General features: G+C 40.6%; 1 protein-coding gene across 2 annotated transcripts in view; it reads left to right on the forward strand.

Moving 5' to 3' along the window:
* The window catches only part of ZCCHC14 (zinc finger CCHC-type containing 14), an 82,899-nt gene extending 59,483 nt beyond the window's left edge, over nt 1-23,416 (forward strand). Inside the window, exons 4-14 of one of the 2 annotated variants that reach the window (XM_054049310.1) lie at nt 456-527; nt 726-835; nt 3,467-3,561; nt 3,658-3,712; nt 5,281-5,548; nt 7,450-7,541; nt 12,845-12,972; nt 13,442-13,582; nt 13,669-15,108; nt 18,084-18,163; nt 23,332-23,416. In XM_054049310.1, the coding sequence (XP_053905285.1) occupies nt 456-527; nt 726-835; nt 3,467-3,561; nt 3,658-3,712; nt 5,281-5,548; nt 7,450-7,541; nt 12,845-12,972; nt 13,442-13,582; nt 13,669-15,108; nt 18,084-18,139 (2,457 nt within the window). In that variant the 3' untranslated portion in view covers nt 18,140-18,163; nt 23,332-23,416. Of the gene's footprint in view, nt 1-455; nt 528-725; nt 836-3,466; nt 3,562-3,657; nt 3,713-5,280; nt 5,549-7,449; nt 7,542-12,844; nt 12,973-13,441; nt 13,583-13,668; nt 15,109-18,083; nt 18,835-23,331 lie in introns of those variants that run through there. The other variant, XM_054049309.1, reaches the window with a different exon arrangement.
* The last annotated feature ends 43 nt before the right edge of the window (nt 23,417-23,459 follow it).

Genomic DNA, 23,459 nt, shown 5'->3' on the forward strand with positions numbered 1-23,459 from the left:
GGAATTGATTGATTGCAAATGAGCATTGTAACATGCTGCAGTGTGTTGTTCAGATTCTGCAAACCAGCTGTTTCAGTTAACAATGGGAGGAAAATGTTTCTCCAATCAGTGTTTCTCCCATTTGGTGTTCACATTTGTTATAGTTGGCAAGGCTCTATAAAATGTAAAGTACATTTAAGAACTCTGAATAGTCTTAGCTATAATGGCAGTTAGCAGGAGTCAAATACTGCAAGAAGGGTAGGCAGCCATCTTCAAAATAAAAATAGTGAGCCGAGGGACTGTAACTGGGTTTGAACGAAATTTTTTAGCGTGTTTATGCCAAACATACAGATGGTCCAAGCCTTTATCCACATAATGGGTGAAATAAACATTGCTGTTTATTGAGTCCAGGCTGTTAGAGCTAACCATAGAGTTGTGTGCTGAGTTACTAAACCAAACACTTTTCATTTCTTAAGGTCTTGTGGTCTGATTCTTCAGTGACGTTGGTAACCAAATCTTCTACTGAAGTGACTGAATTTATTTCAAAGGTAAAGGACTCTAAAATACTTTACTTTGTCTTTATATGTGATTTTATTCAGTTGTATTTTAGAAGCTCCCTAAGATAACATGGATAGATTGAACTCCATAAATGTGTAACTCATTAACTATTTCAGGGTCCTCAAATGACAAGTAACAAGCCTTCTTTTCACCTGTTTTTTCCAATTTATAATATCCTCTTCCTTTAGCTATCTCAGCTATACCCAGAAGAAAACTTGGAGAAATTCATTCCTTGCCTAGCTGGTCCAGATTCGTTTTACCTAGAAAGGAACCACATGGACCTGGAATCAGATGTTAGGTATGCTTCTGAAAGCTAATTTTTACTTGCCGCTTGGCTTCCTTGTCCAAAGGTGGTGGGGGGGAGAGCAAGAGAGAGAATCAGGACATAGAAACATCTTGTCTACATTTTAAACTACTTTCAAGAACTTTGAGCCTAATCCTACAAACATAGTTGCTTGTAATTCCATTAATTTCAATGTAGGAGAGTTTTGACAAACTTGGACCCTATGTGTAGAAATCGACATGGTCACATTGCACTAAGTTACACTTTCCGAAGAAGTAAAAATCATGGGGCTCCTTAGTAGAAGCAAATAACGGATTACAGCCTTAAGGTGGAAAAAGTTCCTTGAAAAAGTGATCACGTTTAGATAATTTCCAGTACAAAGCAAGTTAAGAGTGAAGTTTTAAGCTTGTTCAATATGGAATTTAGAGAGAGGCCACACTTGGGTTAATCACTTGTAAGAAGTAGCAGGAAAAAAAGATGAAATTGTCAGCATTTTTGAAGATTGTGTTTTAGTTATACAGCCTTTTGTGATATTCACTCAAGATCTTATCTTGCAAATGGGAGTTTTGCCTGAGTAAGATCTGTAAAATTGGTCTGGGCCCTTAATGGAGAAACATAGCCAGAACTAGTAGAAAAATACAAGAAAATTGTTTTCTGGGTAATAGTCCTCTTTTATGTGAGGATGTCTTTCTAAACACTTTCATAGCGCATTATGCTGTTCCTCACAGTTAATGGGAATCAAGTTGTTGTGATGTTACTATTACTTTAAAGTAGAATAAGCATCTATGCTCATGTCAAATGATTGACTTGTGTGTCTGTAGAGCTAAACTATTTTCTAAGTCTCTTTATGATTTTTCCTCACACCCCTCTCCAGTGGCACATAAATCCTATTAACAAAACCATATTAATATTTGGTTTTAAAAAGGATTTTCCCAAATGACTCAGTTGGCCATTGTGGACCAACCATAGTAGTTTAAAACTATCTAGTTTGGAAAAAGAACAGGAGTACTTGTGGCACCTTAGAGACTAACAAATTTATTAGAGCATAAGCTTTCGTGGACTACAGCCCACTTCTTCGGATGCATACAGAGTGGAATAAATATTGAGGAGATATATATACACACATACAGAGAGCATGAACAGAGTTGTTTATGCTCTCTGTATGTGTGTATATATATCTCCTCAATATTTTGTTTATGCTCTCTGTATGTGTGTATATATATCTCCTCAATATTTATTCCACTCTGTATGCATCCGAAGAAGTGGGCTGTAGTCCACGAAAGCTTATGCTCTAATAAATTTGTTAGTCTCTAAGGTGCCACAAGTACTCCTGTTCTTTTTGCGGATACAGACTAACACGGCTGCTTCTCTGAAACCTATCTAATTTGGAACACCATCAAGCAAAATGATGTCAGCAAGCAAATGGTTTGCTTGGTTTATTTCAAAGTGCTAAAAGAGTTCTACAAGCAGATTTTAAGTTAAGGGTCGACAAGGACCAGCTGACTTTTTTAGATACCTGTCTGCTCTGGATATGAAGTGTTATTGGAAAACATGCTAATTAACATGTTAGTATGCTTGCCAAACACCATGTTTTCCTAGTCAGGACAGAGCATTTTTTCCCCATTACTGTTGTTGGTGGAACGGCACTGGTGGACACCATTTTGCCAGAGTAAAGGCAACAGATGTATGCTTAGATTGTAACGATAAATAATGTTAATATTTAAATAATCCCTTTTAGGCTTCATATCTTTGTCACTGTTATTGTTTAGTTGGCAAGTTTTCTACAAGTCTAGGTTAACAGAGCAGTAGAGTCTCTTTTGTATCTTCACAACAGAGAAAGATAGATGTTTATTTTTAAAAAGCTAAATACATTACCAAATAAAGACCCCCAGATTGCAATGTTTTCATTTTTCATATTAGTGACTTACTCATGTCTCTTTGGTTGTAAACTATGAAAACAAACTGTGAACTTTCAGGATGGAAACCGTATATAGAAGTAACTTTTGACCCAATGTCTTTTTAGACATTACAAATATGAAGATGCAGTCAAAACATTTCCCCCTGTTTTTTCCTTACTTTTCAACAATTTTTTTAGTGCTTTCAAAATATGTAGATGATTTGGCAGGTGAAAACCAAACACGTTTTTTTTTTTGTTTTGCTTCCTAAGAAAAACTCTGGTAATACACATTAATATAATGTATGTTTTATACATTATAAAGTTCTAGAAGATTGCCATCTTTAGTTTCCAAAAAGAGGAATGAGCTTAGCAGAGAACATGTGACACCAGTTTTACAGCCTATTTTACTATATTGCCAGGTGCTATATACTCAAATGCCTGCTGTTCATTTGAAAGCTTAGCGTGAACAATAGTTTATGGGCTTTAGTTTCACAATTTTTAGAGGCAATTTTTAAGTTTATCCCTGTACACTCTGTCTTGTAATTTTTCTCTGTTCCAACCTCTTGTATTCATAAGTCTGTAATCAGCTTTGACTGTAAACTGTCAACCAAACTAGAGATAGTATAAAGGAATAGCATGAATTCAATAGGCATAAAAAAATAAAGGTAAATGCAAATTTCACTCTTGATTTCAGTGTTGATTTCATGGTCAATTGCAAAACAAACATAATTTTGTAAATTAACTTTTAGGTATTTGGCATCCTTACCTTCCCATGTGCTGAAAAATGACCATGTCAAGAAATTCTTCAGCACTTCTTCTTCTTCTCAGCAACTTCAGAGTTCAAGTGAGTTTAAATAAACAGTTTAAAATGCACATATTATTGACATAAATCTAGTAAACTGATGCCAGTCAAAACTTTTTAAATCTTCCTGTTGTTTAGGTCCTGGCAACCCCTCTCTCTATAAAGTAGTCACTACGCTGGGTGCATCTGGAAGGTGAGATACCTGACTTCTGTGTCCAATGGAGAGTTGTAAAATTCTTTCACTTAGGTAGTTATCTGCATGCCCTTGTTCGAGAGAGGGTTTTTTTTATATGCAGTGTTGTTATATGCACTTGGGGGTGCATGCTCACCTGTGTTAATCTGTGGAACTCTCAGCGCAATGAACTCTGAAAGCTGTGGTTTCACTGACTACACTGAAGATTTTAGGAAATGTTAGCACTAGGTGCACAGCTCTACTCATGCTAGCAGAGGTGGGAGCTCTAGCGTAGACAAGCAGCTGGCATTTTTTGCGTGGTGTTTTTACCTGCCCTGAGCAAAATTGCTGAGAATGGTAACACTGTGACAATCAGTTTACATCAGTACTCCTACTGTTGTTAGAACCAGCTGACCCACAATGGTGGGAGAATTCCCTGTGATTATTGCTTATTATATTAGTCATACTTGTCTCACTGTTACCTCGCACTGCCCCAGCTGTGGCTTGTATCCATCTGTTGTTGCCAGGGCTGGCTCCAGGCACCAGCGCAGCAAGCAGGTGCTTGGGGCGGCCAATGGAAAGGGGCAGCACATCTGGCTCTTCAGCGGCAATTCGGCGGCGGGTCCCTCAGTCCCTCTTGGAGGGAAGGACCTGCCGCCGATTTGCCGCTGAAGGATGAAGCGGCGGCGGTAGAGCTCCCGCCGAAGTGCCGCTGATCGCGGCTTTTTTTTTCCCCCTCCTCGCCACTTGGGGTGGCAAAAACGCTGTTGCCGGCCCTGGTTGTTGCTCGCCCTCTGCTTTCATGGTGAGCTCTTTGGGGCAGGGAGCATTTTTTTCTTTATATGTGTGTGTACCATATCTAGCACAATGGGGCCCTGATCCCTGATTGGAGTCTCCTTGGCAGTACCAGAATACAAGTAGTAAATAATAATAATCCTCATGGAGCCATAATTACCCAGCCGTGGTCTTCTCTAATATCACCTAGGTTTTGTTAGAGGCCCATCATAGTGTTTCTTCCATACTGTAGTTGAGCGTCTCCCTTTAAGGGCAGTGTTTTTTAAACTGTGAATCTGGCTTTCCTGAGGGAGGACACTGACCTCTTCCAACAGAGGCTCAAGGCAGCCATGGGAAGAGAAGGAAAGACATATTCCTGCCTTTTTGCTTAGGATCTGACAAATCCAGAAATTGAGTAATGAATACTTTACAGCTGAGAGGTGATTCTTGTTTCTTCACCTGGAAGTGGAAAGACCAAGGGGGGAAATAATGTTAACTGAATAGATTCACTCACTCCACATGTGTAAAAACCATTTCACAATGGATATTTTTTTATATATTGCATTGATGGGGAAAGCTATGCCAATGTTGGAATCTCAACTTTAACGTTAGACATAACGTTTTCATTGTATTAGTAGTGTAGGATTTTAAAAGTATAAATGAGTAATTTATAAAATAAGCAGTGTGTTGGATCCCTGAAACATGGTCCTTTATTTTATTGGTGAATGGGTGTGTGTGTGTGTATGATCATACTGACTGAACTCTGAATGGCAGTAATTCGGTATGCTAAATCAAATTATTTTTCTATTTTGCAGACCTATATGTGGAGTAGCTGGTATTCAGTCTTCACAGAACCATGTACAGCACTCAGCTGTTTCTTCAGTTGCACTGTCCCATTGCTCTCATTCAGGGAGTACAGGCTCATCTTTAGCCTACCGCTCCCAAATGGACACCTCTTCACCCATGTTGTCTTCCAGTTCACAGACGCCCCAGACCCAGGAGCAAAATGGGATTTTAGACTGGCTCAGGAAACTGCGGTTGCACAAGTATTATCCTGTCTTCAAACAACTCACAATGGAGAAGGTAAAGTGGTGGGCTAGATAGGAGAAAGGAATCTGTTTTTTAAATAAGCCATATATTCTCTAGCACGTATAGAAAAGCGAAATAGCAAAATAGGCTAATGTTTACATTTAGACTGGCTGATATTTGTAGCTAGAGCTGGGCAAATTATTTGTAGGAACACTTTATTTGATGAAATGGCCTCCTGTTTTTGTGGATGAACTATCTAGAGACTTACTTTAAATATTTCCTAGTTTGTTCAGTATTCTCAACGTCTGGTTTATTACAAACCCCCTTTGCGCTTCCTGTTCACTATTCATCCTTTGATGTGCATCTAAGTCACATTTTATTCTTGTTCTTGATTGATTTTTCCCTCCTATTTGTAAAAGCCTTGGTTATCCAAATGCATGTCAGGATTCACTTCTGAAGTGAGCTTCTGTGTGGGTAAACATGCATGAGTGTTAGATGCTTTCATTTTCCACAAACGTGAACAAAAATCACTTGCATTGCATGAATGTTTGCATCAAAAGTGTCATGAATGCCATTTTGAAGTACATTGGCTTTTAATCAGATGAATGTAAGTACTTGTTTAATACCCAGTTCTGTCTGTAATATACATGTTGTAAAATTAACCTCCTCCTCTTACTATATTTGAACTTTGAGTGCCCTCTGGTGGATTAAATACTCTGATTCTTTTAAGTCATGGCTCTGAATTGCAATGATTTTTCAGCACTGCAGCATGGCTTGAAAGATATTATTTCAATGACTATGGCCTAAGGCCACAGTTTTCTAATTTGATTTTCCTCATTCAGGAAAAATATATATAGTCATTTTTCCTTATCCTGACAAAATTGTGCATATTTTAATGTTTGACTTTTTTTTTTTTCAAACAACTGCTGTGCTTATATTGGTATGTATATTCTGTTGAAAAATATTCACAGTACCTTTGCAACTAGATTGACCCATGCAACAAAACTGAACTCTGCTCTAGATGTGATAGCTAAATGATTTCTGTGTTAAATGACACATTCAGGGAAAATACATTACATTTTAACTTTTGATAACCAACTGGTATACTCTGGGTTGAGTCAGCCGAATAAAGCAGCAATAATCAGCATGACTTTTTCAGTAGCAGGTCTTTATCAGTGTCAATCAAAAACAATTTATTATAAACAAAAAGAACCAAAAGAATCCCCAACCTACAGTTCACTCATCTCTCACCACCTTGCCACAGGCATCATTCCTCTTCTGACATTACAGCAAGCCCTCCTTGTGTGCTAGGAAGTAGTTAATGGCCCTGCATTCTGCTACAGTCTTACCCTCATTGAGCTAGTGGTAGTGCTATGGTCATTATGTATTCACTGGAGGGAGGAGTGGTAGAAATTTTCAACCTTAATTTGCCCCTTACAACTTGTCCTTCCCAAAATTTGTCAAATATTTCTTGCACCAAATTGACTAGTCCCAAAATTATCTGTTTCCTGTATGCTATGTCATTCCTATAGTCGCCAGATAATTATTAGATACCTTGGGGAGAAGTCTCAAAATGGCAGGATTTTTTTTTTAGGGAACCAGAACTTAAAACTTTATTTGGCTCATTTATGATACAAAATTGCCTTTCAGTGTGCACACGGACTATGTTGTCTTTATTGTGAATGATCAATATAGGCAAATATTTTAACAGTATATTAGTAATTAATTTAAAAAACCTCTTTGGAATATCCAAGTCCTCCATTTTTATACTGCCCTAAATCTTTAGTTTAAAATTGGAATAAAACTTATTAAAATTCACATACATGTGTAAAACAAGAGTCTTCAAGGTGCTTCTCAGAATTGGAAATCACTGAGAATACAGTAGGGTCATTTGAAATGTATGTATCCATATATTGCACACTGTAAAATCAGCTCCATATTTCCTCCTATAAAAGTTTCTGAGCCTTACTGAAGAAGATCTGAATAAGTTTGAATCCCTCACCATGGGAGCAAAGAAAAAACTCAAGACCCAGCTGGAATTGGAAAAGTAAGTATGTGTGTTGTGGGGAGGGGTGTGTAGTCTGTCTGGCTTTTTCAGTTGGTAAAATATGGTTAGATGGCACTAGAATTGTACAAGCTCCTGAATTTAATCCCAGTTTTTCTCTTGGTTTTGCTCTGAGGACAGAGCAAATTTGTTAAACCTTCCAGGCTTTCCCTATGTGTAAATCTGGATCCCACTTCTTTTTAATAGGGGTATGGAGGCTTAATTAGTTTGAAAAGCACTTCGAAAATGTGTTTTTTTTATATTTAGTACTTATTGTTTTATTATTGATTATTCAAGGCCGATAAGATAAGCACATAAAAGAATTGGTGAACTCAACTTCAAAGGCACACTGTCAACTTTAACCATAAAGTAAACAAATTCCTTGAACTATGCTACTAATTACTCCTTAAATTATTAACACTGGAAGAATTTTAAAAATCCACATTACTTTTCACTATTTGTGCTCTTCCTGTGTTTGTTTTCTAATTTATCTCAGGTTGGACAAGGAAAGTCACTTTCAATTTTAAGTTTTCAGAACTGCAGTATTTGAATCCCAGACATTGTAGGATAGATGTGTAAACTTCACGAGGGCCATGTTCCATTTTAAATTGTAACCTGGAGCATAAATTTAGGATTACCTACTCCCCTCAGTTCACCATGGAACAGCAACTCATATCAGTGGGATATTTGCATCAAGATCAAAGGTGGCATATGCCCTGTATATAGTAACTAAACTCCTTCCTGTCTTCAATATTATTAAGGTTGAATTCAGCATCACTCAGTGGCAAAACATTCTCACCATTAGCAACAATGCTCTTTCTGTCCTGTGTTTCTCTCCTTTCCCTATCCTCCTTCTCTTTTTTTCTTTCCTCCTTTCTTTTCTCTGCATTTTCTTCCCTGCAGCAACTTTGAAATCCCTTCATCCCTGTGCTTCGCTTTCACTTGGTTTCCATCCTATCTGATTAAATGACCTGTAAATAAATAGTTGTTGACATGGAGCTTTGGGGTTACCCCCCAAACCAGATTAATGCAGAAGTGAGGGGGTTCACATTTGTGCGTCATTCATCTGCGCACTCTGCAGATTCAGGCAAACAACACTGCATTGGTTACAGTTGCTTTACATTTGAAAGGTTAACTCTGTGGAATCCAGATATGCCAAGTGGGTCACATAAATGCACCTAGCTGACCATGTACACCTCTACCTCGATATAATGCTGTCCTCAGGAGCCAAAAAATCTTATCGCGTTATAGGTGAAACCGTGTTATATTAGGGTTACCATTCGTCCGGATTCCCCCGGACATGTCCGGTTTTTTTGAGTTAAAAATAGCGTCCGGGGGGAATTTGTCAATGTCCGGATTTCCCCCCCATGCAGAGCGTGCGCGGCTTACAGGGTAGCCGGCCGGATCGTGCCACTCGCACGGGGCTCCGGCAGCCAGAGCCCCTCCTCCACTTCCCCCTCCTCTCCCCTGCAACTTGAGACCACTCCCCTCCTCTCTCTCCCTCCCTCTGCATTCACAGATCGCGGGCCGGCCGTTCGCCTCGGGCCTCCGGCAGTCTGGAGCTCTGACCCTGCTCCCCTCCCCCGCTCAGTATGTGGGCCAGAGAACCGGCAGGGAGGTTCTGAAGGGGGTAGTCAAGAGATAGGAAGCAGAGGGGAGGGTTGGATGAGTCAGGAGTTCCGGGGGGGCTGTCTGGGGGTAGGGGGTGTAAGGTTTTGGGCAGTCAGAGTACAAGTGGGGGGGTCTCAGGAGGGGGCAGTTAGGGGACAAGGCACAGGGAGGCTTAGGTAGGGGGTGGGGTTCTGGAGGGCAGTTAGGAGCAGGGGTCCCAGGAGGGGGCAGTCAGGGGACAAGGGGGGGGTGTTTGGGAGTTCTGGGGGGGGCTGTCAGGGGGCAGGGGTGGGGAGAGGGATTGGAGCAGTCAGGGGACAGGGAGCAGAGGGGTTTAGATGGGTCAGGAGTTCTGGGAGGGGGCTGTCTGGGGGTGGGGGGTGGATAAGGGTTGGGGCAGTCAGGGGACAGGTAGGGGGTAGGGTCCTAGGAGGCCAGTTAGGATGTGAGGAAGGTCTCAGGAGGGGGCAGTCAGGGGACAAGGAGCAGGGAGGCTTAGGTAGGGGGTGGAGTCCTGTGGGGCAGTTAGGGGCAGGGGTCCCAGGAGGGGGCAGTCAGGGGACAAGGAGTGGGGGGGAGGGTTGGGAGTTCTGAGGGGGTGGGAGGGAGTGGAAGGGGCAGGGGTGGGGCTAGGGCAGGACGGGGGCGGGGCTAGGGCGGGGCTCCTCCCGTCCTCTTTTTTGATTGTTGAAATATGCTAACCCTAGTTATATTGAACTTGCTTTGATCCACCAGAGTGCGCAGCCCTGCCCCCCTGGAGCACTGCTTTACTGCGTTATATCTGAATTCGTGTTATATCGGGTCGCGTTATATCAAGGTAGCAGTGTATTTGATGTCTCTGCTGCAGGGAAATATTTATTTTAAAACTGTTCCATGTTTAGGTACACACACCACACTCCCCTCCCGCATTTTTATTAGTTGAAGGCCATGTCTACACTACAAACTTTGGTCGACACAAGTTACATTGGCATGCAACCACTGAAGCTTGTATGTCACTTGGGCAAATGCATACTTGGTTGTTTGCGTTGGCACTGCACATACGCGCCAGGAGTGCTTGTGTCGATGCAAAGTGCAGTGCACTGTGGGTAGATATCCCAGTGTGCCATGCACTACTCTCCAGCTCAAAGCCTGTTGGGAACTTTTCGCAATATGTTGTGGGGTAGTAATGAGTCATGCAGGAATCTCTGGGAGCGAGGGGTCAAGTTCCCAGCATACAGCTCTCTCCACCCCATAATGCCATCCATATCCCATCATTTTCATGACTTTTTAAAAAAAATCCCACAAACCTGCTCAGTGCTTCTCAGAGTCCACCATCTCTGACAGAAGCATGGAGCCCACAGAGCTCTGTGGTATTCTCAGGGACTCCGCAAGTACAGGGGACTCTGCAAGTACAGGATGCATGATCCTCCTCTATCTGCACACTCGCAGGAAGTACCGCAACAATGGAGGACAGTTTGCTAAGACATAGAGAAAAACAATCCAAGGTTGTTGTTGGCATTCATGGAGCAGCTTCAGATGGTGGAGCACAGCTTTTGGGTCCAAGAAACAAGCACTGAATGGTTGGATCACAGTGTAATGCAGGTTTAAGATGACGAGAAGTGGTTGCAGAATTTTTGGATGCAAAAGACCATGTTCTTGGATCTGCGTGCTGAGCTCACCCCAGTGCTCCAAACTGAATGACTGGGCAACAAAAAGGCAGATGAAATTCAGTGTTGATAAATGCAAAGTAATGCACATTGAAAAACATTAGCTTTACATTTGAAAGGGTAGCTCTGTAGAATCCAAATATGCCAAGTTGGCCACATAAATGCATCTAGCTGACCATATATTTGATGTCTCTGCTGCAAGGAAATGTTTGTTTTAAAACTGTTCTAGTGTTTTTTGAAAACGTCCACTCAATGTGTAGTGGTAGTCAAAAAAGCTAACAGAATGCTAGGAACCATTAGAAAACAGAGAGATGATATGATAGAAAATATCATAAGACCACTACACCGGACCCCCGCTAGAACGTGGGGTTTTGGATCCTTGTGCGGTCCCGTGTTAACGCGGGGACCATGTTACCATGGATTCCAATTAAGGTAATTAAATTTGGGATCCATGCGCAGTCCCGTGCTATAACAGAATTCGCACTATAAAGACACGAATTCTAGCAAGGGTCTGCTGTATATAAATCCATGCTATGCCCATTCCTTGAATACTGCATGCAGCTCTGGTTGCCCCACCTCAAAAAAGATATATTAGAAATGGAAAAGATACAAAGAAGGGCAACAAAAATGATTGGGGTGAGAAGAGAGTAAAAAGACAGGGATTGTTCATCTTGGACAAGTGATGACTAAGGGAGGATATATAAATCCTGACCGGTATGGAGAAAGTGAATAAAGAAGGGTTATTTCCCCCTTCACATAACACAAGAACCAGAGGTCCCTTCCCCTTCATTGGGCTCCTCCAGGCTTGGCTGGCAGAACTGGTTAGACTGTAGTGGAGTCTCAAACAGGTTCTGGCTTGTGGCATTGCTGCCTCCCCCTGCCACATCTCCCCCCTTCTCCTCCTCACTGTTCACAGTGGAGGTCTCTGTTTTGGGCTCCTGTGAGGTATCTATACTGGGTTTGTGTTGGTGTTGGTGGGGTCTCCGCCACAGTATGGTAGGTAACTCATAAAAGCAGCAGGTCTGTGGCTCAGCACCAGATCATTTGTTGGCCTCCCTGATGTTGTGGTATACCAGCCACAGTCCTTTTGCTTTCATGCGGCATTGCTGCTGATCCCTGTCTTACCCCTTTGCTTGCATCCCCTGTGCCATTTATTTGTAGATGATCATGTTTCTACAGCTCGTCCGTAGCTGTGCTATCTAATCCAGGCAGAAGTGCTTCTAGTGTGTGGAGCCAGCATGGTCTATTGGGCAGTTGAACACATCAAGGGAGAGAGCTAAGGTGGGCAATCAGGAAAAGGCATTTCAAAAATATGCAGAGGGTTTTAAAATGGGGAGGCTTTTGCCATTTACAATTGTGACCAAAGCAGTCAATGTTGCAGGGAATGGGGCACTGTGGGACAGCTGATGGAGGACAGTTTGGGTTGACACAGGTTGTGCAGTGTCTGCACTCACACTGCATCAACCTTAGTAGGTCGACCATGGCTCCACGCTGTTCAGGGAGGTGGTGTTACTCATTGTCATAACAGGGCACTTATCTTGGTGAGAGACAAATTTGAGTATAAACTCATGCACAATGAGGCTGATGCACAGGGACTTACATCAACCTAACTTTGTAGTGTAGACCAGGCCTTAGGTTTTGTAAAGTTTGAATCACATTTAACTTATCTCTTAAATTCTCTGCATTTAGCTTCCTGTTCATCTTTGGAATGAAGGGCTAGCTCTCTGTTTCGCTGTATTTAGTTAATCAGATAGAATTCAGTCTCTTCTTTTGTGACGTTTTATCCTCAATACCTTGTACAAATAAACAGCTCAGTATAATACCATATAACAAGAAAGACCAATGTAAATGCTGGCAAGAAGCGGTGGTTAAGATTGGTTTAATTTCCAAATATTCATATTTGTGCATCTTAAATTAGCATAATCTTTGTACTACGATTACTGAGTTAGACAACATAGACCCCATCTGCCTCAATTTCATTCAAAAATCTGTTTAAATACCAGATTGTTTTAACCAATTGTTTTTTCCCCTCCACCCCATTCACTGTAGAGAAAAATCAGAGAAACGGTGCCTAAATCCAGCAACACCTTCTTCAGTTACCAGCAGTGGAGTGGCAAGGGTCCCTCCTACCACTCATGTAGGGCCTATCCAGAGTATTCGTGGCAACCATGCTGCAGGTAAATAAGCAATATAAAGAGCAGTGCACCATCTTAAGCTATAAGGTATAGGATGGATATGTTCTCGCACAACAGCAAGCTCATAGCTTTACTGCCCCAACCTCAAATTAAAACTGAATTGCTTTGTGTCAGTCCTTTGTGATCATGTTCTTCCAAAACTTAGTTGTTTGCATGAGGAATCTTGTTCCTGGTGATATTTGAGTGAAACAAACATACAATTATCATTCCATGATTTGCATATGAAGAGCTGTTTGAGCTGTTGAGTAACCATTACTTTTCTGGACTCCTGCTCCTCAGGCCCATGTGAATCCCCACTAGCCTGAAGCATCTTTGTGTATTAAGGGTTAGAGCATACCGGGAGACACATTCATAAACTGCAGTATTGTACCAGGCTTTTGTCATCTAGATAAAATTTTGCAAATAGTTTTCATATTTTCTAACTGATTTATCACGCATACTTTATCCCTAGAGCTGCGTGTAGATGTGGATCAGCCAGCCCACCCGCTTCCCCGAGAAGGTAGTTCTTCTGAGTACTCAAGTTCCTCTTCCAGCCCCATGGGGATCCAGACCAGGGAAGAGAGCTCAGATAGTGCTGAGGAGAATGAGAGACGTAAGGAAAACCAAGCAAAGCTTATTTTTGTGTTGATCTGTCCTGTCCAGTGAAGTAGCTGTATTTATAGATCTTTCTGTCTCTAGGTTTAGAGATTCACTTGGACAGTTCAGAAAAGGAGAAGCCAGTGATGTTACTAAATCATTTCACTTCGAGCTCCGCCAGACCCACAGCCCAGGTTCTACCAGTGCAGAATGATGCAGGCTCCAATCCTTCTGGGCACCATATCTTGCCAATGCAAATGATGACAGCAGCCTCCACCCACATCAGCCCTATTCGAATGCTAAATGCGATGCACAAGTCAGAGCGAAATACAGACGTGAAGCTACTTTCCTCTTCTGTGCATTCACTTTTGTCTCTAGAAGAAAGAAATAAAGCTTCACCTGGACCTAGAAGCAGCATTAAAATGGACAAGAGCTTTGGAAATACAGTGGTTGATGTGATGCCCACATCGTCTCCCCATCAGCCCCTGCAAGTACTTTCAGGAGTTCCTGAAAACAGTTCTTCATCTTCGGTTAACTATGGTCCTCGAACCAAAGTTGTACATGCTTCAACTCTGGACAGAGTGATAAAAACAACTCAACAGACATCATTAATAGCGGAAGCAAGTACTGCTGCCACTGTAACATCCAGCACAGTCTTCCATATGGCACGTCCACCCATCAAGCTCCTGGTATCTTCTTCTGTTCCTACGGATTCTGCCACTGCTGGGCAAACTTCCTGCTCCAGCAATATGCAAATAAGTGTCTCTCCTGCAATAATCAATCCCCGGACTGCTCTATATACAGCCAACACCAAAGTTGCCTTTTCTGCAATGAGCAGTATGCCAGTGGCTCCGATGCCAGGCAGCTTCTGTGCAAACAGTAACACTGCCTCTTCTAGCAGCCACCCATCCACATCATTTGCAAACATGGCAAATTTGCCCAGTTGTCCTGCCCCCAGTTCTAGCCCCACACTTTCATCTGTTGCTGAGAACAATTTCTATAGCAGCAGCACTAGTAGTGGATCTGCAGGGAGTATCCCAGTACCAAATCAGAATCATCACCACCACCACCACCAACAGCAGCAGCAGCAACCGCCTGGGTGTATGGTGTGTAGTTCCTGTGGGTGTAGTGGGAACTGTGGTTCAGGCGGTATGACTGTCAGTTATGCTAACTATTTCCAGCACCCATTTTCAGGTTCCTCAATGTTTACCTTTCCATTTCTACCCTTCAATCCTTTATGTAGTAATGGCTACATCAACACGCAGCAGTACAACGGCAGCACGACTTTTCCAATGGTTCATTCTCCCTACAACAGTGGTTTAACACCAGACTCTGTAATGAGTGGGCAGTCCACGTTTGCAGTGCCCCCAATGCAGAACTTTATGGCAGGAACAGCAGGGGTGTATCAGGCACAAGGAATGATGGGAAACAGCAATGGTTCAAGCCACAAAAAAATTGGGAACCTTTCCTGTTACAACTGTGGGGCCAGTGGTCACCGAGCTCAGGATTGCAAACAGCCACCAATGGATTTCAATCGGCAAGGTAAGAAGCTGGTGGTGGTGCTGATGTGGGGCTCCTTAGTCTGTGTGCGGGACTGCATGTTGATCTGAATGGGAGTTACTTATATGGGTGGGGATGTGACCGAAATCTAATGATGGTACCTTGTCTTTATATCAAGTTTTCACTTAATTACAGAAAAATATGTTGTAAGCCAGTGTCTTTGAAAAGAGAGAGAAGCTATGGGCTAAATTCAAGATTAAGTTGACTCCTGTGTGTATCCCATGTTCCCTGCTTTAGGGCATAAGTGCTGTTATAAGTCTTGTGTTGGCCCTCTGCATAGGAGAGAATTTCCCTTCGAGGGATGGAAGGGCTGAACTTCCACTGACTGATTGAAATAGTGTTGCGTGCGGCTGCTTATACTGTCTGTGAATTTGGCCCCTGAGCTGTTGTGTTTCTTATTTTGAAGGTTATCTTCAAAGTTCATACATTTTTTTTAAAAAGTACATAAGTAGAGTGCAACTTCTGTAATGAAGTGTCTGCATCTTCTTGAAGGACTTGGCTTGTGGTTACTGAAAATGTGGGTTCCATGGCGTGCATATATCTTCCAGTATTGTAGCAAGGGCACCTCCAAAAGAGACTTTAAATCCTTGGATCAGGACAGGGCACATTTGGGAGTGAACTGTTACTTTACCAAAAGCATGTTCAGGTCATACTTCTCTTTTCCTGAAGTTCTGTGTTTAAAATAATAGTGTGCGTAGTATAACTTTCCAGAATGACACGCAGACTTTTGGCTAGAACTAGCGATACTAAAGTGATACCTTGCCCATCTTGTTAATCTAAAATGTAATATCTTTTATTGAACCAACTTTTCTGGGTGAAAGGGACAAGCTCTTGAGCTTATATAGAGCTCGTTTTCAGGTGACCTAAAGATACGCTCAAAAACTTGTCTTTCACCAACAGAAGTTGGTCCAATAAAAGCTTTTACCTCACCCACCTTGTCTCTCTAATATCCTGGGACTGACACGGCTACGGCACTGCAAACAATATTTTAGGTTGTGCTTAGGGGCAGGGACTGTCTTTCTTTGTGTTTAGATGGTGCAGAGAATATCATCAGAACTTAACATTTTTTTTTAGAGAGAATAGGCAGAGTTTTCCAGCCGTGCTAAAAATATGAATAATTAGTGTTGTTTCTAGAACTTAGTATTTTGATAGTGGCAGATCAGAAAATTGTGGCACCGCCTCAGTCAATCCTAGGCCAACAGCAGACTTCTGAGGCTTTGTCTACATTAGCACTTTGGCTGACCAAAAGTTTGTTGGTCAGGGGTGTGGAAAAAACACACCCCTGACCGTCCTAAGTTTCACCAACCAAAGCACCAGTGTGGACAGCGCTGTTGGCAGGAGACACTCTCCCGCCAACAGCTACCGCCACTCGTTGGGCGTGGTTTAATTATGACGGCGGGAGAGCTCTCTCCCATCGGCATAGAACGGCTACACAGGAGACCGTACAGCAGCGCAGCTGCAGCAGTAAAGCTGGTCCGTAGTATAGACACAGGCTTAGTCTAAAAAACTAGAATGGTGCTGCTCAATGCATGTTAAAGCTGCATTTTATCAACTCCTTTAAAGCTGCCCTGAATTACTGCAGTTTTGAATATCTTAAAACTTCTGCTGCCCCAAAGTTGCATCTTAGCCACAGAAGCATTCTGTGTTGTGCTGTGTTTTTATTCCCCATTCCTCCTGCCTGCAGTAGACGTCTCCCTGTCAACTTCATAAGAGTGAGGTTGGCTGCTGCTTTTATTGTGTAAGGGGATGGATTTATTTAAATCAAAATGATTTAATCACTGATTTTAATCATGATTTACATCAGCAAGCAGGAAACTTTGATTAATATCATCAATCTTGTTTTGCATTTGTACTTCAGTTATTTTCCTAAAGATAAGCTGATTCTCATTGATTGGTATATTTTGGCACTTTTTTGTTAACCAGGAGGCTACATTACATCTATATACATTTATTTAAGCATATGTAGTTTAACATACATTTATTCACATGCTTAGTTATTTACATTTTTATGTAATTGTGAATGATTTATTCTTTATTATATAAAGGGAAAAGTAAGTTTATAAAAAAGCGCATTTAACACTTTTTTTAACAAGTAGTAGTATCTGATTGCTGCTGGTCATGAGGTCTTCAAGATTTTAGAACTAGTAGATGTCATCCTCTCATACTTAGTTTTTACTCATATATTGGAAGAAGAAAACAAGTTTTCCTGCTTTTTCAGTTCTCAGTCCATCTCTTAACTTTGAATGAACAAGTTACTGAACTTAACTAGTTGAATAAACTGAAATGAATGAAAATATTCTCTCTGTGCCTGAAGCTACTGCTGTCAAAAGCTGGCTTAGCACTTCACCTAGAACCAGATTGTTGCTTAGTCAGTGACTTCCATCTGTTCAGTGGCTTGACTTTCTGTAAAACTTAGGGCAGCTCTACACTACCACTTAAGTTAATCTAATTTACATCTTTCAGGGGTGTGAAAAAGACCCCCCTGAGCAACACAAGTTACAGCGACCTAAGCACTGTCCACACTGGCGCTATGTTGGTGGGAGATGCTTTCCCGCCAACATAGCTTCTGCCTTTCGTGGAGGTTGAGTAATTATGTCAACAGGAGCGCTCTCCCGTCAGCGTAGAGCGTCTTCACCAGACGCGCTACAATGGTGCAGCCGTGCCGATGTAACACTTGTAGTGTAGACCGGCCCAAAGGTAGCAAACATGCAGTGCATTATTTAGTATTTAATTTTAAATGATTTTATAGATTATACTAAATTTAGACCTTAACGTGAGTTATTTTTTAATAAATTTTAAATGGGTTTATTTTTAAAAAATCATATTTTTTTAAATTATAGCATTTTATAATGCTGTTGCATAATCTGTAAGAAGCAGATATTTAAAATGCTGTGAGAGATAACTGCTAAAAAAGGTGTGCATTGTTGACTTCCTTTCCCCCTTTCCCTCTTCTACAGGTACTTTTAGGCTGAAATATGCCCCTCCAGCTGAAAGTCTTGACTCCACAGACTGATATTTTCTCTGCCAAGAGAACACTGTAAGCCATGGAGATAAGGAATTTTAAATACAAAACTGAGAAGTCCATTGCTGTTAAGTTTTAATGAGTTTTTTAATCCAAAGGTGCTTTACTTTACTCGACTAGGTAGAAAATCTAGCTTAGGGGTGCATCAAACCCATTTTTGATCGCCAAAATTCAAGTTTAGATCTTGGGAGATGGAACTTGCCTAATACGTATCATGCGATTGATGCGCAGTGGATGGCAGGTGAAGCTGGCCAACTACATTTTCTGTTGCAAATGCAAAACAACCAACCACCCTACACACTTCTGCTGAAGAATGTTGCCATCTTTGGACCTTCTACAATGAAAAGGATAACTCCAGGGCAGCTACTACATTGTGATCTGAAGTGAGAGCTGGAGGTTGAAGGTATGAGCGGCCGTGTGCCAGCCAGCCTCTGAAACCCTGGGCTAAGTAAAATGGCTACTTTTTTTCAAAAGTAATCAGGCACTAATCTCTGGGATTTTTAAGGATTGCACTACAGAAGAATGTAAAACTATTCAGGCTTCTGCACTTTTAGCAGATAGTGTCACTCTGAGACCAGTGCAAGAGGCAAAGAAGTTCCAACCTTTAAACTTTGGCACCAGCAGGCTATGCGATTTACTACACAATAAAAATCTTAAATAATTCTCTCCTTTCCCTTCCAAAAGAACACACATGGCAGTTTCAATTCCTTCTGGAAACAACCTTACTCTCACTGTCGCCATTACTACTAGATAGAGGTGGGTTACTAGCAGTGAAATGAACTTAGTTTTCCAAGGGTCCAAGTCCCAGAGACTCCAGGGCCATAAAGGCTTCACAAAGAGGTTTTTTTTTATGTAATACATGAAACACCTTTTAAGTCCTGTTACTGTATATAGGTCTCTTTCACAGAAACCTTACTACTCTGCTTTTGTAAATGAATTTTAAACCATCCTAAAAATAAACTCTGGCAGCAGAGTTAGCAAGCTGTTGCTTTACTTTATGTAATGAAACTCTGACTCGTACCCCAGGGCTTTTGCTACAGGAGTCAGAGGGGTAGAATTCAAACATGTAAAGGGTAGTAAATGTCATTATTTTAAAGACTCTGAAGGATTTACTGTCGGCCTCCTTTGTGGCAGTAGACTGCAGATTACTAATTTTGGTGTTAAATACCTAGCGTACATAATTTTGAATTGGCAAGTTTAATTAAGAGTTAGGAGGAAGCCAAACAAAGCTCATGTTGCTGAATTGAAAAGGTCTTGTCCTGTCTTGCCCAAGGAATTCCACTCGCTGCAATGGGTGTGGCCTTTTTTTTTTTAAATGGCCTGAAATTTAAAGTGATTCTTGTTTTCCAGATTAGAGTATGCAACTTCAATATCTGAGGCCTTGTTTATCTTGTGGGATTTTTTTACACCAGTATAGCTATACCTGTGCAAACCTGAAGGTAGATGTTCTACACCAGAATAAATAGCACTTGTATTCGTGCATCTTGCTCTGGTTTGAAAGCAAGGAAAGCCATACCAGTGCAAGACACTTTTTATGTGGGTGCAAAGCTCCTCAGGGTAGATCTGGCGTTAGCTACTGCAGTGTTGGTTTAAGTAGCTAATGCAATAAATTGTCAGTCAAGATTTGAATGGCAAATATTAGACGTTAAATATCTGGGCCATCTTTTAGTTCCGTTTTCTCAAAACTGTCAGCCTCACCCGAAAGCAACAACAGGCCAGGGCAATATGATAAATTAATATTGATAAAGAGGCATTGTAACATGAGATGGCAAGACACCAAACTTGTCCCAGTTTTTCTTTGGAGGTCATACAGTTTTTTGGCGTCATGGAAACCAAAGCCTGAAGTTGTGTAACATTTGGTTTCTCAAAAATAACAAGATTTCTGTTGTTTATTTCTATGCAATGAAGAAACGCCATACTTCTGTATCCTCAGCTCCGTTCACACTACACAGTATTTATAGACAGTGTTGAAACAATTGTTTGCTATGTCTGTATTTTGAGGTGGTTACATATAATGGTCTCATGAGCAACTTTCAAATCTGCAACACTAACGTGATGAGAACTGACAATGCAATTTACTTTGCCTTAATGAGCTTGAAACAATAGTACAAAAAAAGCTGTCATATGATATTGTGTTAAAGGGAACTTGCAGTTTTCGCTTAAAATGTTTACTACAGGATTTTGATGGTCTCTCCAGTAGCCTAGAACATGTGCTGAAAGCCAAACTTTCACATTTTTTCACTTTTTTAAAACAAAAGAATATTTTAAAATTGAACTGTATTTAAACTATTTCAACACACATGCAAGTACTAAAAGCCGTCTCTCAAACTAGCAAAAACCAATAGCAAAAAAAATTCTTGTTTTCTATACCAATTGCATTTTGTTTCATGGGCAAGGCTGGGAAGTATAGTCTTGTCTGTTTAATATTCACTACAAATCAAAAGGGTGTAACAAGGATTATTAAACTGAACTTTTATCCAGTTAGCTTCTTCAAAAATGGTTTCATTCCTGCATTCAGAATTCTTGTCTTCAAGAATGTTTCCTGTTTGTAAAGTTAAGGCTGATATTTCCTAGACAGATAATATGCACTTAACTATCTTTAAAAATTACCTTTTAAGTCTGATTTCAAATTCAAACTCAGAAAAGCCTGAGTAAATGGAAGGAAGTGGAGCTTAATATAGATGTTTGAAGAGCCGGTACTGTTTATAGAGCTTTCCCTAAATCATCAACCTGAGTCGTGGCTTCTGATTTGCTAGTGTAATCTGTTATGTTTGTACCAAGAACAACCAAAGTTGGTGAGCCTAAACAGAGCACTTTCATTATATAATCCATTTTAAAAGGCACAAGTCCATCTCTTTCCTCTCAAATTAATCTGTCTAGAGTGACTGAAAGAACCAGCTCATAATACCATTTCTGTATGTCAAAATATGGAAAATAGACACAGAATAAGCTTTTTTATTCATATCTTTGCCCTGGCAGTGTAAGAATATCTAGTTCACAAACTAGCTTGCACTCTAGGATAACTGACAGTTTTTAAAATGCAAAAGAGGGACAAACTCCTTGTCATTCTCTGCTTTTAATCTCAGCACTATGGGAATGTGGAAGAGGGTCATAACTTTAAGCTTCCTTACCAGAGGGAATCTATAATGCAATTTCACAATAGTCTTTCTGATTTTAAAGTATTGGTGATGGAAGTGTTAGGAAGAGAATGAAACCAGAATTACCAACAAACTCCTCTGACAGTAGCAGTCCAATTTGAAATAAGCATTAGAGGTTAGTTTGTGTGTCATTAACATTTGTCAGGAGGTTCAACAAGGAAGATTCATATCAGGAAGCAGGTATTAATAGGATTCCGTAGTGATATCAGGTTTCATGTTATGTGAAACTTCCTAAACTGTGTATTAAACCTGACCAGTAAAAATTCAGCCATAAAATAAGTGAAGGACTTCCTGAAATAGTATAAACCAACCACTGTTACCTCAGCTTGAGTTTCATGCCATTTACTGCTTGTTAGTATTGACACTAAAATTTAGTTTATGGTATTTGGCAGAGAAGCCACACTAATCCCACTCCCCCAAATGAAAATAGATTAGTTCTTGCAGTTTCACAATGGCATCAGTCCTACAGAACATGTATCAGAGGTCACTTACACTTAAAGCCATGGATTCTGGGAGTGGTCTAGAATTCCTTTGTAAATCCAGTGGGTCCTATTTTGTTGGAAGTAAATGTACTTACCACTTGCAAGATTCTGGAAAACCATATTGCTGGTTGAGGCCAAAGGTAAGTTACTACAATACTAAGGAAATAATACAAACTCTTGGGACTTTAAGTTCTTACACAAGTAAAAGATGCTTTGGTACAGAAACAAAGCAAATCCTATGTTTTGAAGTGTAGTTTAACAGCTTCTCTTGGATATAATTTTTCCACTAGGAATGAAGGAAACTCCTACTCCAATTTGAGCCATTTCCCTTATTTCAGTCAATTCTAGTATTAAAAATTGTGCATGTAACTTTATAAATATTTTTAAAATAGTTTTGTAAATATTTAATATTCAGCTAATTTGATTTTGAATTGTAAATGTCAAGTATTCTGGTATTGGAATTTTTATGTTTTATTATACTTTGTTAAAGGTAAAATTGTACATTTTTAGAATGTTTTTATCTAAGTAAATTTAATGTATGGAAAATAAAAAAAAGTTCAAGTCCTTACGTGCTTTTAAAAGGCTTTCTCCCTTTGTTTTCTCCCAACCTAAGTTGAGAACTATTTTAGAAATTCATTCAAAACAACTTTACAATTAAAGACACCCTCAGTCTAACTACACTCATCTGCCAATGAATCAGATAGATCTTACATTGTTTGTCTCTATGCAACTGCTATTCTCTAATAATTAAAATTTGAGGGACAAACTTTGCCTTAAAGGACAACTCTGCAAGGTACTGCTGTCCACAACTTGACACTTCACTCACTGCAGCAGACTGACTGGGCTAGTGAGCAGGGGGTTCTGTAATGTTTATAAACTAGGACCATGCTATGACTTAATTACTGGTGAAAAACAAGTGGAACTGCTGAACACAGCCTTAACCATTAAAACACTGTTTTGGAAGAATGGCATTTTGTACTGTAAGCTACCCAGAAACTGCTGTCTGCTTGTTGCTTTCTTGCTAGATCCATGCCTTTGAAACCCTAGTTAAGTCTCACTACCTGTTCATACACTTGCATCTGAATTGTTTATTAAATTACTGAAGGGCTAGATTCTGCCACCCTTATGCCCGTTGTAGTACCTTACTAGTCATAGTCCCAGTAAAGTCAGTGGGGACTACTGATGGAGTAAGGGGTGTAGAATCTAACCCCAAATTAAAAACATGAGATTTCTTTAAACTTATGTTACTGTAAACTCAGAAACACTAACGCATGTTGCAGACTATAACAAGTTAGCCTTGGGATAAAAAGCTAGATTGAGGGAAGTTTTAATTAAAATCTTGGATGAGATGGGAACAGCTGTTTTCCATGCAGAAAATATTCAAGCTATTATTAGTATGGTTTTGTGTGGGTAAGTTCATTGTGTCTTTGCGATGGGAAACATAATGCATCCTTCCCCACTAACAACTAAATTGCAATGGGACTGCCTTCTGCTGGCCCCCTGCAAGCCTCTATTTCTAACTTCTCCCTTTCTTTTGTGACAGGGCTTCTCCATTCTACAGTTATTTCAATACGGTTGTTCACGGTCCTAAGCATCATCATAGATTGTTAAGCCACACTGGGATCTACTGACAGACAAACCTATCATTCAACTCTGGGTACTGGAATCATA

Source organism: Malaclemys terrapin, chromosome 14, assembly GCF_027887155.1.
Source record: "Malaclemys terrapin pileata isolate rMalTer1 chromosome 14, rMalTer1.hap1, whole genome shotgun sequence".
Classification (NCBI taxonomy): domain Eukaryota; kingdom Metazoa; phylum Chordata; order Testudines; family Emydidae; genus Malaclemys; species Malaclemys terrapin.